The 16,706-nt window shown below is 42.2% G+C and overlaps 1 protein-coding gene across 1 annotated transcript in view; it reads right to left on the reverse strand.

Moving 5' to 3' along the window:
* The window catches only part of SLC1A1 (solute carrier family 1 member 1), a 60,482-nt gene that overhangs the window by 11,896 nt on the left and 31,880 nt on the right, over positions 1 to 16,706 (reverse strand). The window contains exons 3-7 of the mRNA XM_065879278.1: positions 7,901 to 7,993; positions 6,118 to 6,232; positions 4,396 to 4,438; positions 2,871 to 2,969; positions 43 to 227 (exon numbers count right to left, since the gene is read on the reverse strand). Coding sequence (XP_065735350.1) covers positions 43 to 227; positions 2,871 to 2,969; positions 4,396 to 4,438; positions 6,118 to 6,232; positions 7,901 to 7,993 — 535 coding nt within the window. The remainder of the gene's footprint in view (positions 1 to 42; positions 228 to 2,870; positions 2,970 to 4,395; positions 4,439 to 6,117; positions 6,233 to 7,900; positions 7,994 to 16,706) is intronic.

Here is a 16,706-nt window from a genome sequence, read left to right on the forward strand (position 1 = left end):
GGGTCAGGGGAAGCAAGATGGCATTAACCGGCGTGTGCTCACCACATAATGATTTGAACGATTTTCATGGTTGCGTCACTCAGAGCATTGAAGAAATCCACCAGAATCTGTCCCCTTTCTCCCATTTTTCCAATGACAATTCCAAAGACGAGGCAAAAGACAATCAAGCCCAGGACATTTATGCCGTCTGAATACATGCCTATGACTTTGTATTCCTTTGTTCTGTTCTGTGGATCAAAACCAAGAAAATACATTGATGCATGAGTACAGTCTTGTTAGAATGCATAGACCCTGAAACAGAAAGATATGATAGCCAAACAAACCAGTGGCTCTAGCAAGAACTCTGGATCAACAACTTTGGGAAACATAATTAAAAACACAAACACCTACGCGTGGGTCAAATTTTACTGCCCCCCACCCTCTGCCACTGAAGTTTAAAGTGTGTCTTTTTTCCTTTCTTTCAACAAATCCATATTTGAATATTTCTTTTGAAGATTTCTTATTCTGGGGTGTTTTAAATTTTTAATAAGAACTTTAGAATCAAGGCACTTTTCAGGGTTATTTTAACTACTAGTTACATTTGGAGTCTGCATAAAAAAGATACAGATTAATAATGCAGGAAGCTCAAAATATTTACCAGTGTGGACATTTTTAGGACACTTTACTATCTGTTTTATCCTGATAATGAACACAGGAATATTCTTTTCTGCCTCTAATCCTGGATGACCAATAGGATTTTAGAGACATAAAAATTAACCAGACATATACTACTGTGATCCATGTCTTTGTTTTATGCTGGGTAAGAAGAGCATGAGATATACCGAGAGATAACTCAATCTGCGTTATGCAGCTGAGATTTACTGAGAGATTTCACAGGGAGATAACGTATTCTGAGTGGTGCAAACCAGGTTTACAAAGAATTATGTGGACGAGCCACTGGGGTACCAATTATTTCTTACTTATGATCTGACATGATCAAACATATTTATTGAGCAGTTAGTGTGCTAACTGCATTGGCTACAGCATAAAGTCTTAAAATGCAGCTGGACAGACAAGACTAACTGTGAGAAACAGGAGCCAATGCTAGCAAGGTGGTGTGTAATTAACAGCACAGCCAAGCTATGAGTTACAGGCATCATGTGGAGACTGGGGACATGAATGAGGGCTGTGAGGTTAGGGAAAGCTAGGCCTGAGCAGTAGGCAGCCAGGAGATGAAAGCACAGTCCAGAAAAATGTAAGGAAAGGCAAAAGTCATCACGCACCAGGTCCCTGTACCCTGCTTGAATAATTCCTACTCATCCTTGATGGACCCCAAACTAATTTAAACCTCCCCGCTGAATGCCCCAGAGTACCCTGTTCTTCCCTGATTTAATATTCATCACTCTTCACATGAGGGCATATGTCACATCTGTCTTTTCTCTACTGTAATCCCAATGCCCAGCAGGGCTTGGCTCATGGAGGGTGCTCAGAAAATCTTTATGGAACCATATCAAAAAGCAGGAATAGAAACTAATTGAGGAGGTGGATCTGGATAGAATAGATTGGGCTCACCAAGAAATAAGCTGGGAAACCAGGGAGGAGCTAGGTCATGGAGGGCTTTCTGTAGGAAGAAAGAGGAAGCTAACTGTGGCCTACTTAACCTGAACTCTTACGTCTACTGAGTATTTATTTTTTCCTTAAATCTTTCCTTTCTGTGTGAAGGCACAGTACCTTCAGGAGCGATCTACAGGACTACAGATATACTACTTTAGGTCCACACGATCTAATCTCCAATGCTGAAATCCCCAAAGTTCTCAAAGCCTGTTGATTTCATTGATAAATTTATGGCAAACTCTTGGTGGCAAAACCTATCCCGAACTGAGATGAGGCTACATATAGCCTATTTTTCTTACTTGGTAGAACATTCACAAGTTAGTTGCAGAAATACTGATGTGCTTGATTCTAGAATGTTATTGTCAATTCCACTTAAGGATGTTGTATAACATATAGTACATACACCACCTGGACCTTCTAAAGTGAAAAGCTCTGAACTCAGTATCAAATATGGGCAAAGAGTTTCAGATAAGGAACTGTAGGCCTGCAGTTTAAGTAGTCTTGCAAATCTAACATAGTTCCCAGAGGTGCCCAACTCAACTCTGGGTGGCAGAGATACAGAAGTGAGAGGGCTCATTCTTTTCTCTGCGTGGTTCAGTTGCTTCTCATTATTCTCAGAAGTTACACTCTATAAAGTGGCTGCGAACACTGAATTAGTGAATATTGAATCAATGTTCCTAGGGGAAATATAGAATTAGGTTTCTGGGAATCACTAGTCACAACATTTTTGCCAAATAATCAACATAAAACCTTGTTTTCTCTGTGTTTCAGTTCAAAGACACCTTATTTAATATATATTATTTAGTTGTTAACATTGAACTCACAGCCAACACACTTTAACTCATGTCTGAATGAAACTTATCTAACACATGTATTTTCTCATATGGCACATCAGCCTGCCTGCCTTTGGGAAAACTAACTAGACAGCACTGCGGCATGATGCTTGGGGAACATTTCAAACAGCGACATCACCAAGACAGAGTACAAAAATGTGAAAAATGTGGCATAAACACACCGCACAAAGGACACTTATTTACCGTGTAAGAGCTGAACCAAGAAGGCTGAGCTGTAGCCTTGTTCAGCCTCAGCGGGGAACATGTGCATTGGGCAACTTAAAACTTTCACCACTCTTTGTGTGTCTGTGAATGTGAGTAGGTGAATTTACAAACGTGGAATCTGCGAACAATGAGGATCTACTTATTTCCATCTCCTGCTCACTCAATGGCTCGGCCCCTGCCTACCAGGGAAGGGAGCAAACAACAGGATGGAAATGGTACCTTGGAAATAGCAGTTGTCATGATGGCTGTGACAGACGCCTCCGTCCTGTTTGTCCCTGGCTCATTGGGACGTTTCACTTCTTCACGTGTGGTTTTGTACTGCACGTTGGAGGGGGAAAAAGGTCAAAGAAACAAACAAAAAAAGAATTTTTTTTTAAGCTTCTGAGGCTAAAGGAGTATTACTTTGGCCAGACAAGTGTCACTGAAAGATTCCACCTCCGAGGCCTCTGTTGGCTTCAGGTTTGGACGGTACCTCCCATGAGGCTTTGGAAGCAAAAATGGGATTGAGAAATCCAACCTCCTGATCTCCACAGCCACCATTCAATGGTGTCAAAATGCTCTCTCACTTCTGTAATAAGGGACCAATTAATGGAGCAATAATGTGAAAGAAAGCATGGGTTTTATTTGTAGTTGCTTTACCAGACAGACTCTATAGGAATCCTATGAATCATTTTTGTTTCAGTTTATTTATTTATTCATTTATTATTTTTAATCTGGAAAAAAAAAAACCTCATCACTTGGATAAATGTAGTCACCGTGACTTTAACAAACATCAAGAACTATACGGTTGTTCCAAAGTCAATAGTCCCTTTAGGGCTATTACGTGAGTGAGATTTCTGTTGAATTTCTTCAGCCCTGTTTGATTCTGCTGGACTTCAGCAGAGATGTTTAAGAAAGAGCTAGTATATCATCATGCCAGGCATAAACGTCACTCCTACGAGGCTCTGCCAACACCAGGAACCTTACAAATGACCACTGTGGCTGAATTGCAAAGGCACTCCCTAAATAGAGGTGGTTCTGTACCTCTTGGAGGTCGGCAGGGAGCAATTTAATTGCCATTTTTGTTGGTCTACACAGAGGTCTCTGTTCCTGTAATTATGTAAATGAATTCAGCAGCTTGTGATAGACTCAGCTGTCTTAAAGTGCATAGATAAACAAGAGAAAAAGCCTTAAAGGAAATGGAGTGAAGAGATTGTTAAACTTCCTAAAGGAAAAAAATCTTGGCTTTGTTATATTGCTCTGTAGAGTGCAAGCAATGGGCACGTAAAGGTGCAAGAAAAGACCAAATGCCAGGAACACTAACCACCCATGTGGGTCAGATACTGATTTCCCAACATGGGAGGGAAAGGAAAGAAGAGGTGGAGGGCTACTTTTCTAACTGCATTATATCTGTAGATAATCTAAGTTTCTTCACAAATATAATGTGGTTCTCCAAAAATAGGTACTAGAAGCCACATTTTAAAACACTCATTATTTGACAGCTTCCTGACTTGCTCCAGTTGAGCCCTTTTGGAGGAAAGAAAAAAAAGCCTAAGGGAAAACAGAGGAGCTACAACAGGCATGTCACTGTGCCTGGAAATACTAGGGTTAAGAAATAGGTCACCTGATATTCCTCCATTCACAGGTGCATTTCCTGTCATTTTTGACAGGCTAATTCTATTTCTTGGGTCATAGCAGGAAAAAAAATCTTAATTGGCAAGGGGGAAGAGGGGAGCAACTTGAGGGCAAAAGTCATTATTCTTACCTGCTGAAAACAGGCTTGGACAAGGTTCTCAGGGAACATATTCCTGTTGGAGACAGTACAAGCAGTATTACATTAAGGCAAAAGTGTTTTGTTTTGTTTTGTTTTTGCAGTACGCTGGCCTCTCACTGTTGTGGCCTCTCCTGTTGCGGAGCACAGGCTCCGGATGCGCAGGCTCAGCGGCCATGGCTCACGGGCCCAGCCGCTGCGCAGCATGTGGGATCTTCCTGGACCGGGGCACGAACCCGTGTCCCCTGCATCGGCAGGCGGACTCTCAACCACTGCGCCACCAGGGTAGCCCAAGGCAAAAGTGTTTTGTTTTGTTTTGTTTTGGTTTTTTTGGTCATACCCAATACTTTGATGGAAATGATTATGCGATAGAACTAGTACTCTGGTTTCTCTTCTGGCCTCTCCTTTACATAATACTTCCTTGTATTAAGACTTATTTTTCCCTGCTGAGCTTCAACCAGGGATAGATAGAAAGCTCTCCTAACCACCTGTCACGCTTAACTGATTCACCGAGTAGCTGACATGCCTGCTGTCCTTGGTGAGATTCACACTGGCAGGTAGACATGCACAGTTAAGAGACTTCTTTAATATTTTCCACATTTCTGTTTTCATTGATAATGAGAGCCCACTGCACTTATTCCCAAATTCTTTACGCCAGTTGCAAATAATCGTTATTATTGAATTAAAAATTATGTAAATCAATGCATTATAAGTGTGAAAAGGAAGGAGCAGTTTCTATAAAAACTAAGCTGGGGGCTTCCCTGGTGGCACAGTAGTTGAGAGTCTGCCTGCCGATGCAGGGGACACGGGTTCGTGCCCCGGTCCGGGAGGATCCCACATGCCGTGAAGCAGCTAGGCCCGTGAGCCATGGCCGCTGGGCCTGCGCGTCCGGAGCCTGTGGCCCGCAATGGGAGAGGCCACAGCAGTGAGAGGCTCGCGTACCGCAAAAAAAAAAAAAAAAAAAATCTAAGCTGGAATGCCTGGAAACTCAATGGAGGCAACTGAGTAAAACTTCTGTGGTTGCATTAGGTAAGGAAAGACAATTGAAACAAAAAACAACTGTAAGAACTCGGCACTCAGCTTTCTTTGCTATTTCTAAGGGTTTTGTTTCTCCACTTCATGGAAACTGAATCTGGAAATTGTAGATGATGCGTTTATAAAGGCAGCCTAGGCAACAGGAATATGAAAAATCAACTGACACACTCTAAGAGAAGACCTTGGCCCGACATAAAAAAATTGGCAAATAAACGCATTTAAGTTTTAAGTGTAAACAAAATATGTAATACATATTTACGATTCTCTGCTTTAAATGCTGTTTTTTTTTTTTAATTAACTGATCAATCTCCAGCCCCGATTGCTTCAGATAAGAGGGTTTCTCCTGTACAATTAAAAAATGTATTTCTTCAAGTATGCTTCAGAACTGACCACCTAACACAGCCCGGCATCTTAATGCAACAAGTATACTTTAGGCATCTCTGTCCATCCTAAACCCTGACAGAAAACGCTGTTCCTTCCATTCCCTCTTGGAACCATGACGTGGTAAGCATGACTGGCTGTGTAATTTGCAGGGTCCAGGGCAAAATGAACATGTATAATAATTCAAAAATTATTAAAAATTTCAAGACAGCAACAGCAGAGCATTAAACCAAGTATGGGGCCCTGTGCGACCACATAGGTCGCATGCCTATGAAGCCACCCTGCTGGCCAGACACTCACCTGATCAGGTCTAACATGGCATCCACTGAACTGACTTCCGGGCTGCTGCCTGTCCTGTCAATTTCATTCACTTTCTGGGTGACACCAGGCTTGATGCTCACCACCAGCACGATACCTATGACCAAAGATAGCACCCACAGAGCATTAAGAACCTCCTCGGGCACCTGACACCCCTCGTGGATCCATTTTAGAAACAATAGGCCTGGTGGTACCGGGCAATACTGGGATGGGGACCCTGAGGTCCAGCCAAAACGACAAGCCTCAGTGGGGACCTCAGCAGATGCCTTTATTACTTTTCCAACTAAATGAAGCAGAAAGAACTCTTCATGTGTGTTTTTAAAAAATGAAGGGGCTGCATTCCACAACTGCTTCTGGAAACACCTGCTGATGAGAATCCTCTTTTTTCTTTTCTTTAGCTTATGAGATCAGCCTAGGCAGGGGTTAGGGTGAGAATAATTCATTTTCCGACTCAGGGCACTCACTCAACATCTTTCTGTAACTTTTACCCACAGTTGCTGCTTATTTTTCTGAGGCTCATACAGAATGAGCCCTATCTTCCTTTCATATCACAAGCCTTCAAATATCTGGAAAGCTGTTGTGTAACCCACAAAAGGATTTGGGTTAGGAAGTGTTCCGTGTGACTCTTAGGGGGTGGAATGAGGACAGGAGTTCCAAGGAGAGATAGTTCTTCTCATTGTGAAGAAGAAATGTCTAAACAGAGAGCATCTGAAAGCCCCATTTTGGCCTCTGGAGGTAATGGGTTCCTCTTGAGGTGTTCAAGCAGAGGTGGGAGGTTTTAGGAAAGACCAGGTTGTTTGACTGGAGGGGAGTGAAGAAGAAAAGGCTCCATGCCCTTTATCACTCTTCCCAAGGAGAAATGCTAGTCCAAGGGGGCGGGACTTAAGGATGCTGAATGTGTCAGTTTTGCTAATGGGAGGAGTCACTGGGTAATAGAGGGGCAATGAATGGGTGTGGTCCACTCTTCTGTCTCAGGGTTGCAGTAAATAGATAAGCCCAGCTTTGTTCTTTGCCTTGGCCTCCCTCAGGAATCTCATGAGGAGATGTAGCTTTGATTTAAGGCGGGGTTCAGGCCCTCCTAAGTCCCCTGGCCTAATACCACTAAAATGTCACCACATCTTCATCACCTTTTATGAGTTCATTAAAGCAGAGCTGCAAGGGTCAAACTGGCTGCAACATCTGAGTACACACTCCTCTCTTCCCACTCCGGGCATCCTTCTTAAGATGTTACACTAGGTCCCAAAGGATGGACCATACTTTTTTCACAAAAGAGTGCCAAAGGTATAAGAGCAACCATATTCCCTCATTAGAACATTCTCCCTCTTTCAAGTGGAATTTATACTTGGCAAGACTCTGTTAGCTCTGGCTACTACATGAAATTTGAAATGTAATGAAATGCTGTCTTTCTGGAAATACTTCATAATTATACTCAAAGCCACTATTATAGACTAATCATCAAGTTTAAAGATCATATTAGCTCTTGGCTTCATTTCCTTCTACCCGATAAGGTAGATATGGCACAGAACTGTCACCCTCCTTCTGTTTCTTACTAGAGACACTAATAAGCAGTACCACGACTGAAATTCAGTCAGCCTTATATTGTTCGTATAAAATGTGCTGTGCTGACTTCAAGCCAAAAAGCTTCATAGTAGTTTGACAATTGTACTTTCTGATTTTAAAAAAGTGTGCATTTTTAAAAGCCAACTACTTTTAACTGGAAAGTCACAATTATACAGAAAAATAAGGATTCAGAAATAAATTTTACCTAAAATTACAGCAATGACAGTGGTACAGAAATAATACACGACAGCACGTAGACCGATTTTTCCAGATATGTTGGAATCCAGTGCAGCAACACCTGAAAAGGGGGGAGAAATCAAATTATATTACTCAAAAAGATTTCCAGGACCGGTGGTGATTCAATCCTCAAGGTGTGAAGAAAAGAGCTGAGAGCTGTGTCTGCATCTGCTAGGCCTATCTCACACATTTTGTTTGAATAAATGCAATGGGCAAAAGAACCACTTCAACATTCCAAATGCAGAATTAAGAGACAGAAGCCTAGTGGGAGGCAAGTTCCCCTCTGGCTAATCCCTACTACTTTAGCCCATAGTGAGTGCTGTGTCTTTGGCTGCTCTTGGGGGTGGTCATGAGACAGTAAAAGGAGTCCCCCCTTCTGCATCCGCTCTAAGAACTTTATCAAGATTTGTACATTATATCACTCAACATTCTTTTGGGATTCAGTATCAAGGAAAAGTTTACCTTGAAGAACTAAGAAAGTTCTTTCATCACATAATAAAAACCATGTAACTCATGATTGTTTCCCTTTCTGCCCTTTTTTGTCAGGAATCTCACAGTCAACTAAAAAAATAACTTTTACATGTGATTATAATATATATGTTCATTGTAATTATCTGAAGAAAAGAAAAAAACATAAAGATGAAAACAAAAATCACTTCATGTCATCAGCTGTAGTCAATATTCTGGTGAATTTTATCCCCATATTTTTTTCTCAATTTTTTGTAAACATGGCTGAGATAATTTGATAGTTTTTAATCCTCTCTCTTCTAAATACTGTATTATAAGCATCTTTTCTTATTGTTACAAATTCACCCCGCAGATAATTTTAAAGGCTACATAATCTTCTGTCATGTGGCTGTACCACAGGTATTTAATCATCTACTTAATGATGGATCTTTAGACAATCTCAGGGCCAAATTCAATAATAAATCACAGTAATTTCATTATCCATCCTGGCTAGCAAATTTCCTTCTTTTCATGATTTTTAAATTGCTTTTATGTTTACAACCTTATTCTGTATGGCTTTGATTGTGAGACTCCTTACAATCCCAGTTGGAGTTGGGATATAAATAAAAATTTCCGAGGGCACAGGTAATCAAAGAGACTTAGGACCACATTGTTAGATCTAGTTTCAGATGGTCTTTGGCTGCCAGTAAAGTGACTGAATGTTACCTGACTTGAAATGGTTGTGTAGCATGCCAAGGATAGCTGTAGAGGTGGAAGGCACACATCCCTCCTTGCTAGAAACCTCTGCGTTCCATCAAAGATGCTCATATAAATGGAATCAAATGATGCATCTCTCTAACTGGACTGCTTCTACGTGGGACACGAGGCAGGTTCAGAAGCGACCAAGTCATCTTTCAGCAAACCGTCATTTGAAGGTTTCAGACTACCCTGTCCGACTTCCAAAATGAGAATCACATTTTGAATCAAACGATCACCATAGAAAGTGATTTTTGAGTCTTCAACACACGAGTTGTTCCATAACTGTTTGCAAAACCTGAAGTACAAGGTAGCAGGAAAAACGAAGAGGTTGTCATGAGACAACCCGGAGGAAAAGGTCGTAAACCTGCAGGCTATCAGCAAGCACGAGTAGCTTTTATATTCACTCCTCATGCCATAAAAGGCCTATCCATTTTTTTTAAGTGACTAGGGGATTATGCTCCCCACATATAATCGTACATAGTTGACGTACAGGAAAAATCTGTAAGGAAGCTCTCATGATGATGATGACAGAAAAAGTCATCTCTCACTCTAAACACGCCATTCCTCTGGCTGTTGATTGCTCCTTATGAAGTTAATATTTTGAGAGAAGGGGCTCTGGCCTCTAGGAGTCACCCCAGGATGTTGTTAAGGGCTCATTAACCAACCTCCGGAGCAAGACTGTGCAGTTACCATATGATGGGTATACTGCAGTCACATACTAGAATAACCTGGATGATAGATCCTGTTCTCTTTCTTTGGGAAAAAGAATGTGGTAGGCTGAGCAGACTTTCTTTTCCTAATGTTAAGACAATTAAAAACAAGAATTCTACAAGAAACAATAACAAAAAAATTTAAGAGACACTGAAGGCTACAACTCAGAAAACCAATGAACTATCTCATTTAGCTTTGGTCTCTTAAAAAAGAGCAAACAATAATGCAAATATATAAGCTTGCTAAGTGTATTATTTGATTATAAAATGTTCCTATTCCATTTCTGAGCTCCATACATTATTTTGATAAACAATTATAATAATTATTCATAACAATAATGGTGGGTTAAAAAAAGAAAATCACCAACTTAACAGCACTCCAAGTAACCTGTACAAACACCTGTATCCCTGATCTAACAGAAGATGTATTTTCAGATATATTGACCTTTGTCAGACATCCAATTTAAGCATCTCCCAGTCCCTAAGGCACTGACAAGTGACAGGCTCACAGGGTGGCTGCAGAACTGCTCTCAGGTATGTGTTTCATGCCCGCTCAGGATTTTCTTCCAGCAGTGAAACAAATTAAATCTATGTGGGTAATTGTTTCCAGCATATATGGATATGTCTTAATTTGTCTTGATGATTTGGTCATGGGCTGGTGCCTCTGCTTTTATTCCAGGTCCCAGATGGCAATAAAAGGCTTCATAATAATGAGATTCTTGGCGGAAATATTTTAAACAAATACAGCCCCCGAAGCAGTCAGCCAGCTCCTCTCTGCTAGAGTACAACAACTCTCTTGTAGTTACTTTTAGGAAGAGCTTTGTTCCCCATCTCTCAAATCTACCTAGGTCCTACAGTTCTCTTGGATATATCAGAAGTGTATTCAAATCAACAGTCACACTTCTCCACCTCTCTAGAGTTACCACGCTAACTTTCTAGCCACCGCTGATTGGGGGCAGCATTCACACTCAAATCCAGGTTCTCAACAATTTTTAACACAATGTTGAGGATGAGGGGTGGGTGACTGCCATACAGGGAGGGAACATATGCAGGGAAACAGCCTAATATTTGAAAACCTTTATAACAGGAACATTACTGAACTTATTAACATGAATATAAAATGTCTGGATGGGTGGTCTAAACACCCCACCTGCCAGTAATAATGATAATTATAATAAAAATGAAAATGTTAATAGACACTGTGTACTGAGCAATGACAGCATGTTAAGTGCATCATCTCCTTTTATGCTTACTATATAACCCCATGAGCTAGGCCTTATTACTCCCATTTTACAGAGAAGGCTGTGGCTCAGAAAGGCTAAGTGACATGCCAAGGTCTTACAGCTGGTGAGTGGTAGAGCTGGATCCCAATCCAGGTTTGACCCCAAGGGCCAGATCTTAACCACTATGTCCTACTGGGTCTATCCACGTGCTATAAAATTCTAGACCAGCACTGCCCGTAGAACTTCCTGTGACGATAGAAAGGTTCTTGGTTTGTGCTGTCCATTGCAGTAGCCCCAGCTACACATGGCTAGTGAGCACTTGCAATGTGGCTAGTGTGACCGAGGAACTGATTTTAAATTCTGCTTAATTTTAATCGCAATATAAATAGCCACATGTGGCTAACGGCTACCATACTGGACATCAGCATAATCTCTAGACCTTACCAGAATGTCCAGCATTTAGTGGGTGCTCAGCAATGTTGAATGAATAAACTCAAGCTTAAATGTGCTACAAAATTCAGTGCAGGGCTTCCCTGGTGGCACAGTGGTTAAGAATCCGCCTGCCAATGCAGGGGACACAGGCTCGAGCCCTGGTCCGGAAAGACCCCCATGTGCTGCGGAGCAACTAAGCCTGTGCGCCACAACGACTGAGCCCGTGTGCCACAACTACTGAAGCCCGCGCGCCTAGAGCCCGTGCTCCACAACAAGAGAAGCCATTGCAATGAGAAGCCCACGCACCGCAACGAAGAGCAGCCCCCGCTCGCCGCAACTAGAGAAAGCCCGCGTGCAGAAACAAAGACCCAACGCAGCCAAATATAAACAAATAAATAAATGTATTAAAAAAAGAAATTCAGTGCAACCTGTACCTTGATAGCACAGGGGCGGTGGAGAGGATGACGGTAAACCTGATCAGCCATCATCTCTTGGTGTGCTTTTCCATCACCATGCTGACCATAGTGCTCTAAGGCCAGAGGCTTATTCTTTTCTGGATCCTCTGTGTGTTAAATAAGATGCTTTATGAATTTTGTACTCGATGCTTTCCATGTGACAGAAAAAACTGCACTTCTTATTGGTATTCCTCTCCTCACAAAGTGAGCCCATTTCAAAGATCCACTCCCGTGTAAGAGATTAGGAACTTGGCAGGTAATCTTAAAAACCACTCATACAGGGCAGTTTGGTATGGTTCCCAGAGCGGCCAACAAAAATACTTTTCACCCATAACAGACCTCCATGTGAGAACATATTTAGCATCTTAGTGTTTTTCTTTTTTTTTCGTTATTGTGTGCTCCACCCCACTCACCCCTCCTCCAGTCTTAGATATTTTTTCCTCATTGCCATCCCATGAAATTTTAATAGCACAAACCGTTCATCTGTTCACGTACTAAATGTATATACGTGCTCTTTACATGAGAAGAGTAAGTCCCCCCTCCACCCTAGGAACCAGCTTTTGCTGCCTCGAGGCCATATTGCTCCTGTTGAGAACGTGTGGTCTAGCTCAATGGATGTTGTCCTGCAAATGGTAACTTAATCCAGACCTTGGACTCTGAAGACAGCGCTTTTCAAGTGCTCTCTTACATGTAGCTGGTGGCTACTGCAATGGACAGCAAAAATAGAGAACAATTCCATCATCACAGGAAGGTCTACTGGGCGGCGCTGGACTAGATTTTGTAGCACATGCATGGGGCTAGTATGAGACAGTGGTTGAGAATATGGCCCCCTTGATAAAGGAGAATGGGGAGCTATTTATGAGTACAGAGTTTCAGTTTGCAAGATGAAGAGTTCTGGAGATGAGTGGTGGCGATGGTTATGCAACAATGTGAATGTACTTAATGCCACTGAATTATACACTAAAAAATGGTTAAGATGGTAAATTTTAGGACTTCGCTAGCGGTCCAGTGGTTAAGACTCTGCGCTTCCAAAGCAGGGGGTGCAGGTTCGATCCCTGGTCGAGGAACTAAGATGCCATATGCCACAGGACATGGCCAAAAAAAAAAAAAAAGGTAAATTTTATGTTATGTGTACTTTAACCACAATTAAAAATAATTTTAAAGATTTAAAAGCCTTACAGGTGAAACATCACCATAACGTGGTGGGTTTTACTCTAAAGAGCCTCCTGGATTCCTGGCTTTCAGGCCACGCCTCATGCCTGGTGAAGTCTAGAGGACCGCCTCTCCTTACGGTCCACTCCCAAAACTCAATTCTTCTGGAAGCTAACACCTGCCCTTTAGCAACTGACAAATGAGAGGGAACTGTGCACTCATATACTGCAAAGCAGGTGCGACAGGATCTGCACAGAAATCAAAGGTAAGTGTTTGAAAGTTTATGGCAATTGAACAGAATTTTGTCTGTTGAATGTAATAATAAAAAATCGGGCAAGTGTTTTGTGTGTCTTTTCTTTTTTATATCTTCTTCCTAGTAATTCATTTCTATTATAGTTTACAAAGATTATTGATCCATGCAGATTGGAAATTTAAAAAACTGGATCTTTCCCACCCACTTTAAAAACTGGATGCTCTGTAAAGCACTGGTGCAGAGACCTGGTACCATGGGCTTTCAGAGGAGCCAGAGGTGTCACCAGGCTGAGGTGACCAGAAACAACTCGCAGCAGGCAGCATTAAGATGTGCCGGATTCTGACAAAGATTCTTTGCTTCGCCACACTTTAGTCAGGCTTCTGAACCTTCTCTTAGGCCCATCTGTGTACTTCCTTGCAAAATACACTTTTAGCAAGAACCCTGCTAAGTCAGTTTAGCCAGAACCCCCTACCCTTGATATCTGATCATCCTAGACATCTGATCAGGTCTCTTAATCCTCTACCATCTCCCAGATGATGTCTGATTACTCTGGCCTGTCTTCAACATCAATCTTATTGGGTCAGTTTAGCCAGAATCCCCCTTACCCCTGATGTTTTCTCTTAATAATTATCCATCCCGCGGCCCCCACCCCCGTTGCTCCTTGGCTATAAATTCCCATTTCCATGCTCTATTCAGAGTTGAGCCCAGTCTCTCTCCTCCACTGCAAAATCTCATTGTAGTGGTCCCTACACTTGTCTTTATGGTCCTAGCTCAAATCTGCCTTACCATCTTTAACAAGTATCACCGAATTTCTTTTCTTTAACAAGTCCAGTTACCCGTGAGTCCAGGATTGTCCTTTAAAAACAGGGATAGTTTTGAGGCTGAGCTGTGGCCTAGAAACAGAGGTAGTCCTTGGAATTTAGGGGCACCTGCTAGCTCTTTAAGAAACCACACTTGTTTTTTCACCTCCGGAGGAGGCTTGGATGAGCTGGGGTGCTGGTTCCTGACCAAAGCAGTAACAATCTACTAGAATTTTTTTTATGAAAACACTGCAAAGGAAGCGTGGGCTAAACAATAGTATGTTTTACAGATAAACAACTGAGGGCAAAAGACTCCTCTGAGAGCTCTCTGATTAAGCTACCGCCCACCTGAGAACAAAATTTCGTGATGATCTCTCCCCACCTTGCCATTAAGGTATCAGAATTAACTGTTACTGGAAGATTTTTGGGTCTGGCGTCTGATGGTACTTCACAATTGTGAATGGACACATCATTCAAGAAACTCATTGCACTGGGGCATCCTCTTATCCAGAGGACTCCTGTCTCTCCATCACCAGCAGAGAGGCCACCGGCACATGGAGAAACAAGTATGGGCTTCGGTGGGACCCCCTGGGATCACATCTATAAAATGGAGGATTTTTTTTAAAAAATAAATTTATTTATTTTTGGTTGCGTTGGGTCTTTGTTGCTGTGCGCGGGCTTTCTCTAGTTGCGGCGAGTGGGGGTTACTCTTCGTTGCGTTGCGCAGGCTCCTTGTGGTGGCTTCTCTTGTTGTGGAGCACGGGCTCTAGGCACGTGGGCTTCAGTAGTTGCGGCACGCAGGCTCAGTAGTTGTGGCACCTGGGCTTAGTTCCTCTGCAGCATGTGGGATCTTCCCGGACTAGGGCTCAAACCCGTGTCCCCTGCATTGGCAGGTGGATTTTTAACTGCTGCACCACCAGGGAAGTCCCTAAAATGGAGGTTTTAAATGCCTCTACCTCGTAAAGTGTAATTGTGAGGAGCAAAGTGAACAACCCCATCTTGTACAGCTGTTGTGAGGGTCAGAAACAGTACCTACAGCACGCCTAGAACTTAAATTTTACTCAGTCAGTAGCCTCCGTTATTATTGAATGAAATGATCAATATGAAACGTGTCACTGGGCACATGGAAGGCACTACACAAGTGTTAACTCGTTCATTCCCTCACTCCTACCATAATCCTTCTGTATTCCTTCATCACATGGCCACTAAAGAGGTCTTTTTAAAACATAAATCAGGCCATTTCACATGCATGTATAAGCCTCTCGTTGCACTTAAGGTAAAATAGAAAACCTATGTATGGCTGCCTGCCCCCAGGCACCTCTTCCCAGGCTCTGGTCCCCAGGCAGCAGAAGGTTCCAGAATGGAGCCCGAGACTCTGCGTCAGTCCTAGGTGCTGCTCTTATGATCTGTGTAATCTTGGAAAATTGGCTGAATCTCTCTTCAATCTCCTGTTTCCTCATCTCTGAAGATAGAGAGGTAAGGTCCTACTTACTTTCATTGGGTTGCTATGAGGATAAAGAAATAAGTTCATTTCCCAGAGAAAACAAGGCTAGCTATGCTCTCACTTTGTTGATTCAGGGGGGCCTGGATTAATACTCCTGGGATGTTAAAAGGGGGAAAGAGAAAAGGCAGAGGGGAGCATGCAAAATATATTTCTGTGCACGCTTCACCTATGACATCTATTTTCCTTAGAGACATTAATACAAAGAACTGCCTTGAAATAGGTTCTATCACCTCCCAGACTATTCTGTGAAGTTAAAAAAAAAAAAATGGTCCCCAGCAAATGAACTAAAGGCTCTCACTTGCAGCCTTTGTCAGCAGGTCCACATTTGATGTTCAAAACATCTGTCAAGAAGCAATGGGCTGGTCTCCTGGTTCTTCAGCAATCCAGGTGCTGTTTTAACTTTTTTTTTTTTTTTTTTTAATATCATAGAGGACAGTGGTATTTGTAGTTGGGCCAAGTTTTCAGAAGATTCAATGAGCTTTTATAGGAGGCTTCTTGTTCAATAAGCATTAAACACACCTCAGAGGATCTAAGGAGCTCAGCCGCTCTCTTCAAAGTCCGTGCTTTGACATCAGGATAACTAACAGCTCAGTGAGACTTTTTTGGCTTTCTACCGCAAGCTAATTATTACCGAGCTCTCTCTTTGCTTCTCCTTACCTTACAAAGCTGGTAGCTCAGGCATCTGGGTAGAGGCTGTTTGTATGCTCAGGAACTTAACACTGCTGGCAGAGCAAGCCTTTTCCTATTATTTTCATTTCCAGAATGAACGCATTGTGTGAACTCACCTGTGTGGGCTTGATTCTAATACTGACCCTGTAGCTTCTGATGCCAACATTGGGACTGTCTAGAAACCTCTGATAGTATCAGACAAAAAAGAGTAAGTTAAAAAATTATATAGCTCTTCCAGGGCACTATGACATAGTATTATCATTATCCCTATTTTACAGTTGAGGACGCGTTAAGTAACTTGTTCAAGGTTTCACAGCTAGTAAATGGCAGAGCCAGGATGCAAACCCAGGCAGTCTGGCTCTTAACCAGT

The sequence above is a fragment of the Phocoena phocoena genome, chromosome 6 (assembly GCF_963924675.1).
Source record: "Phocoena phocoena chromosome 6, mPhoPho1.1, whole genome shotgun sequence".
NCBI classification, from domain to species: Eukaryota; Metazoa; Chordata; class Mammalia; order Artiodactyla; family Phocoenidae; genus Phocoena; species Phocoena phocoena.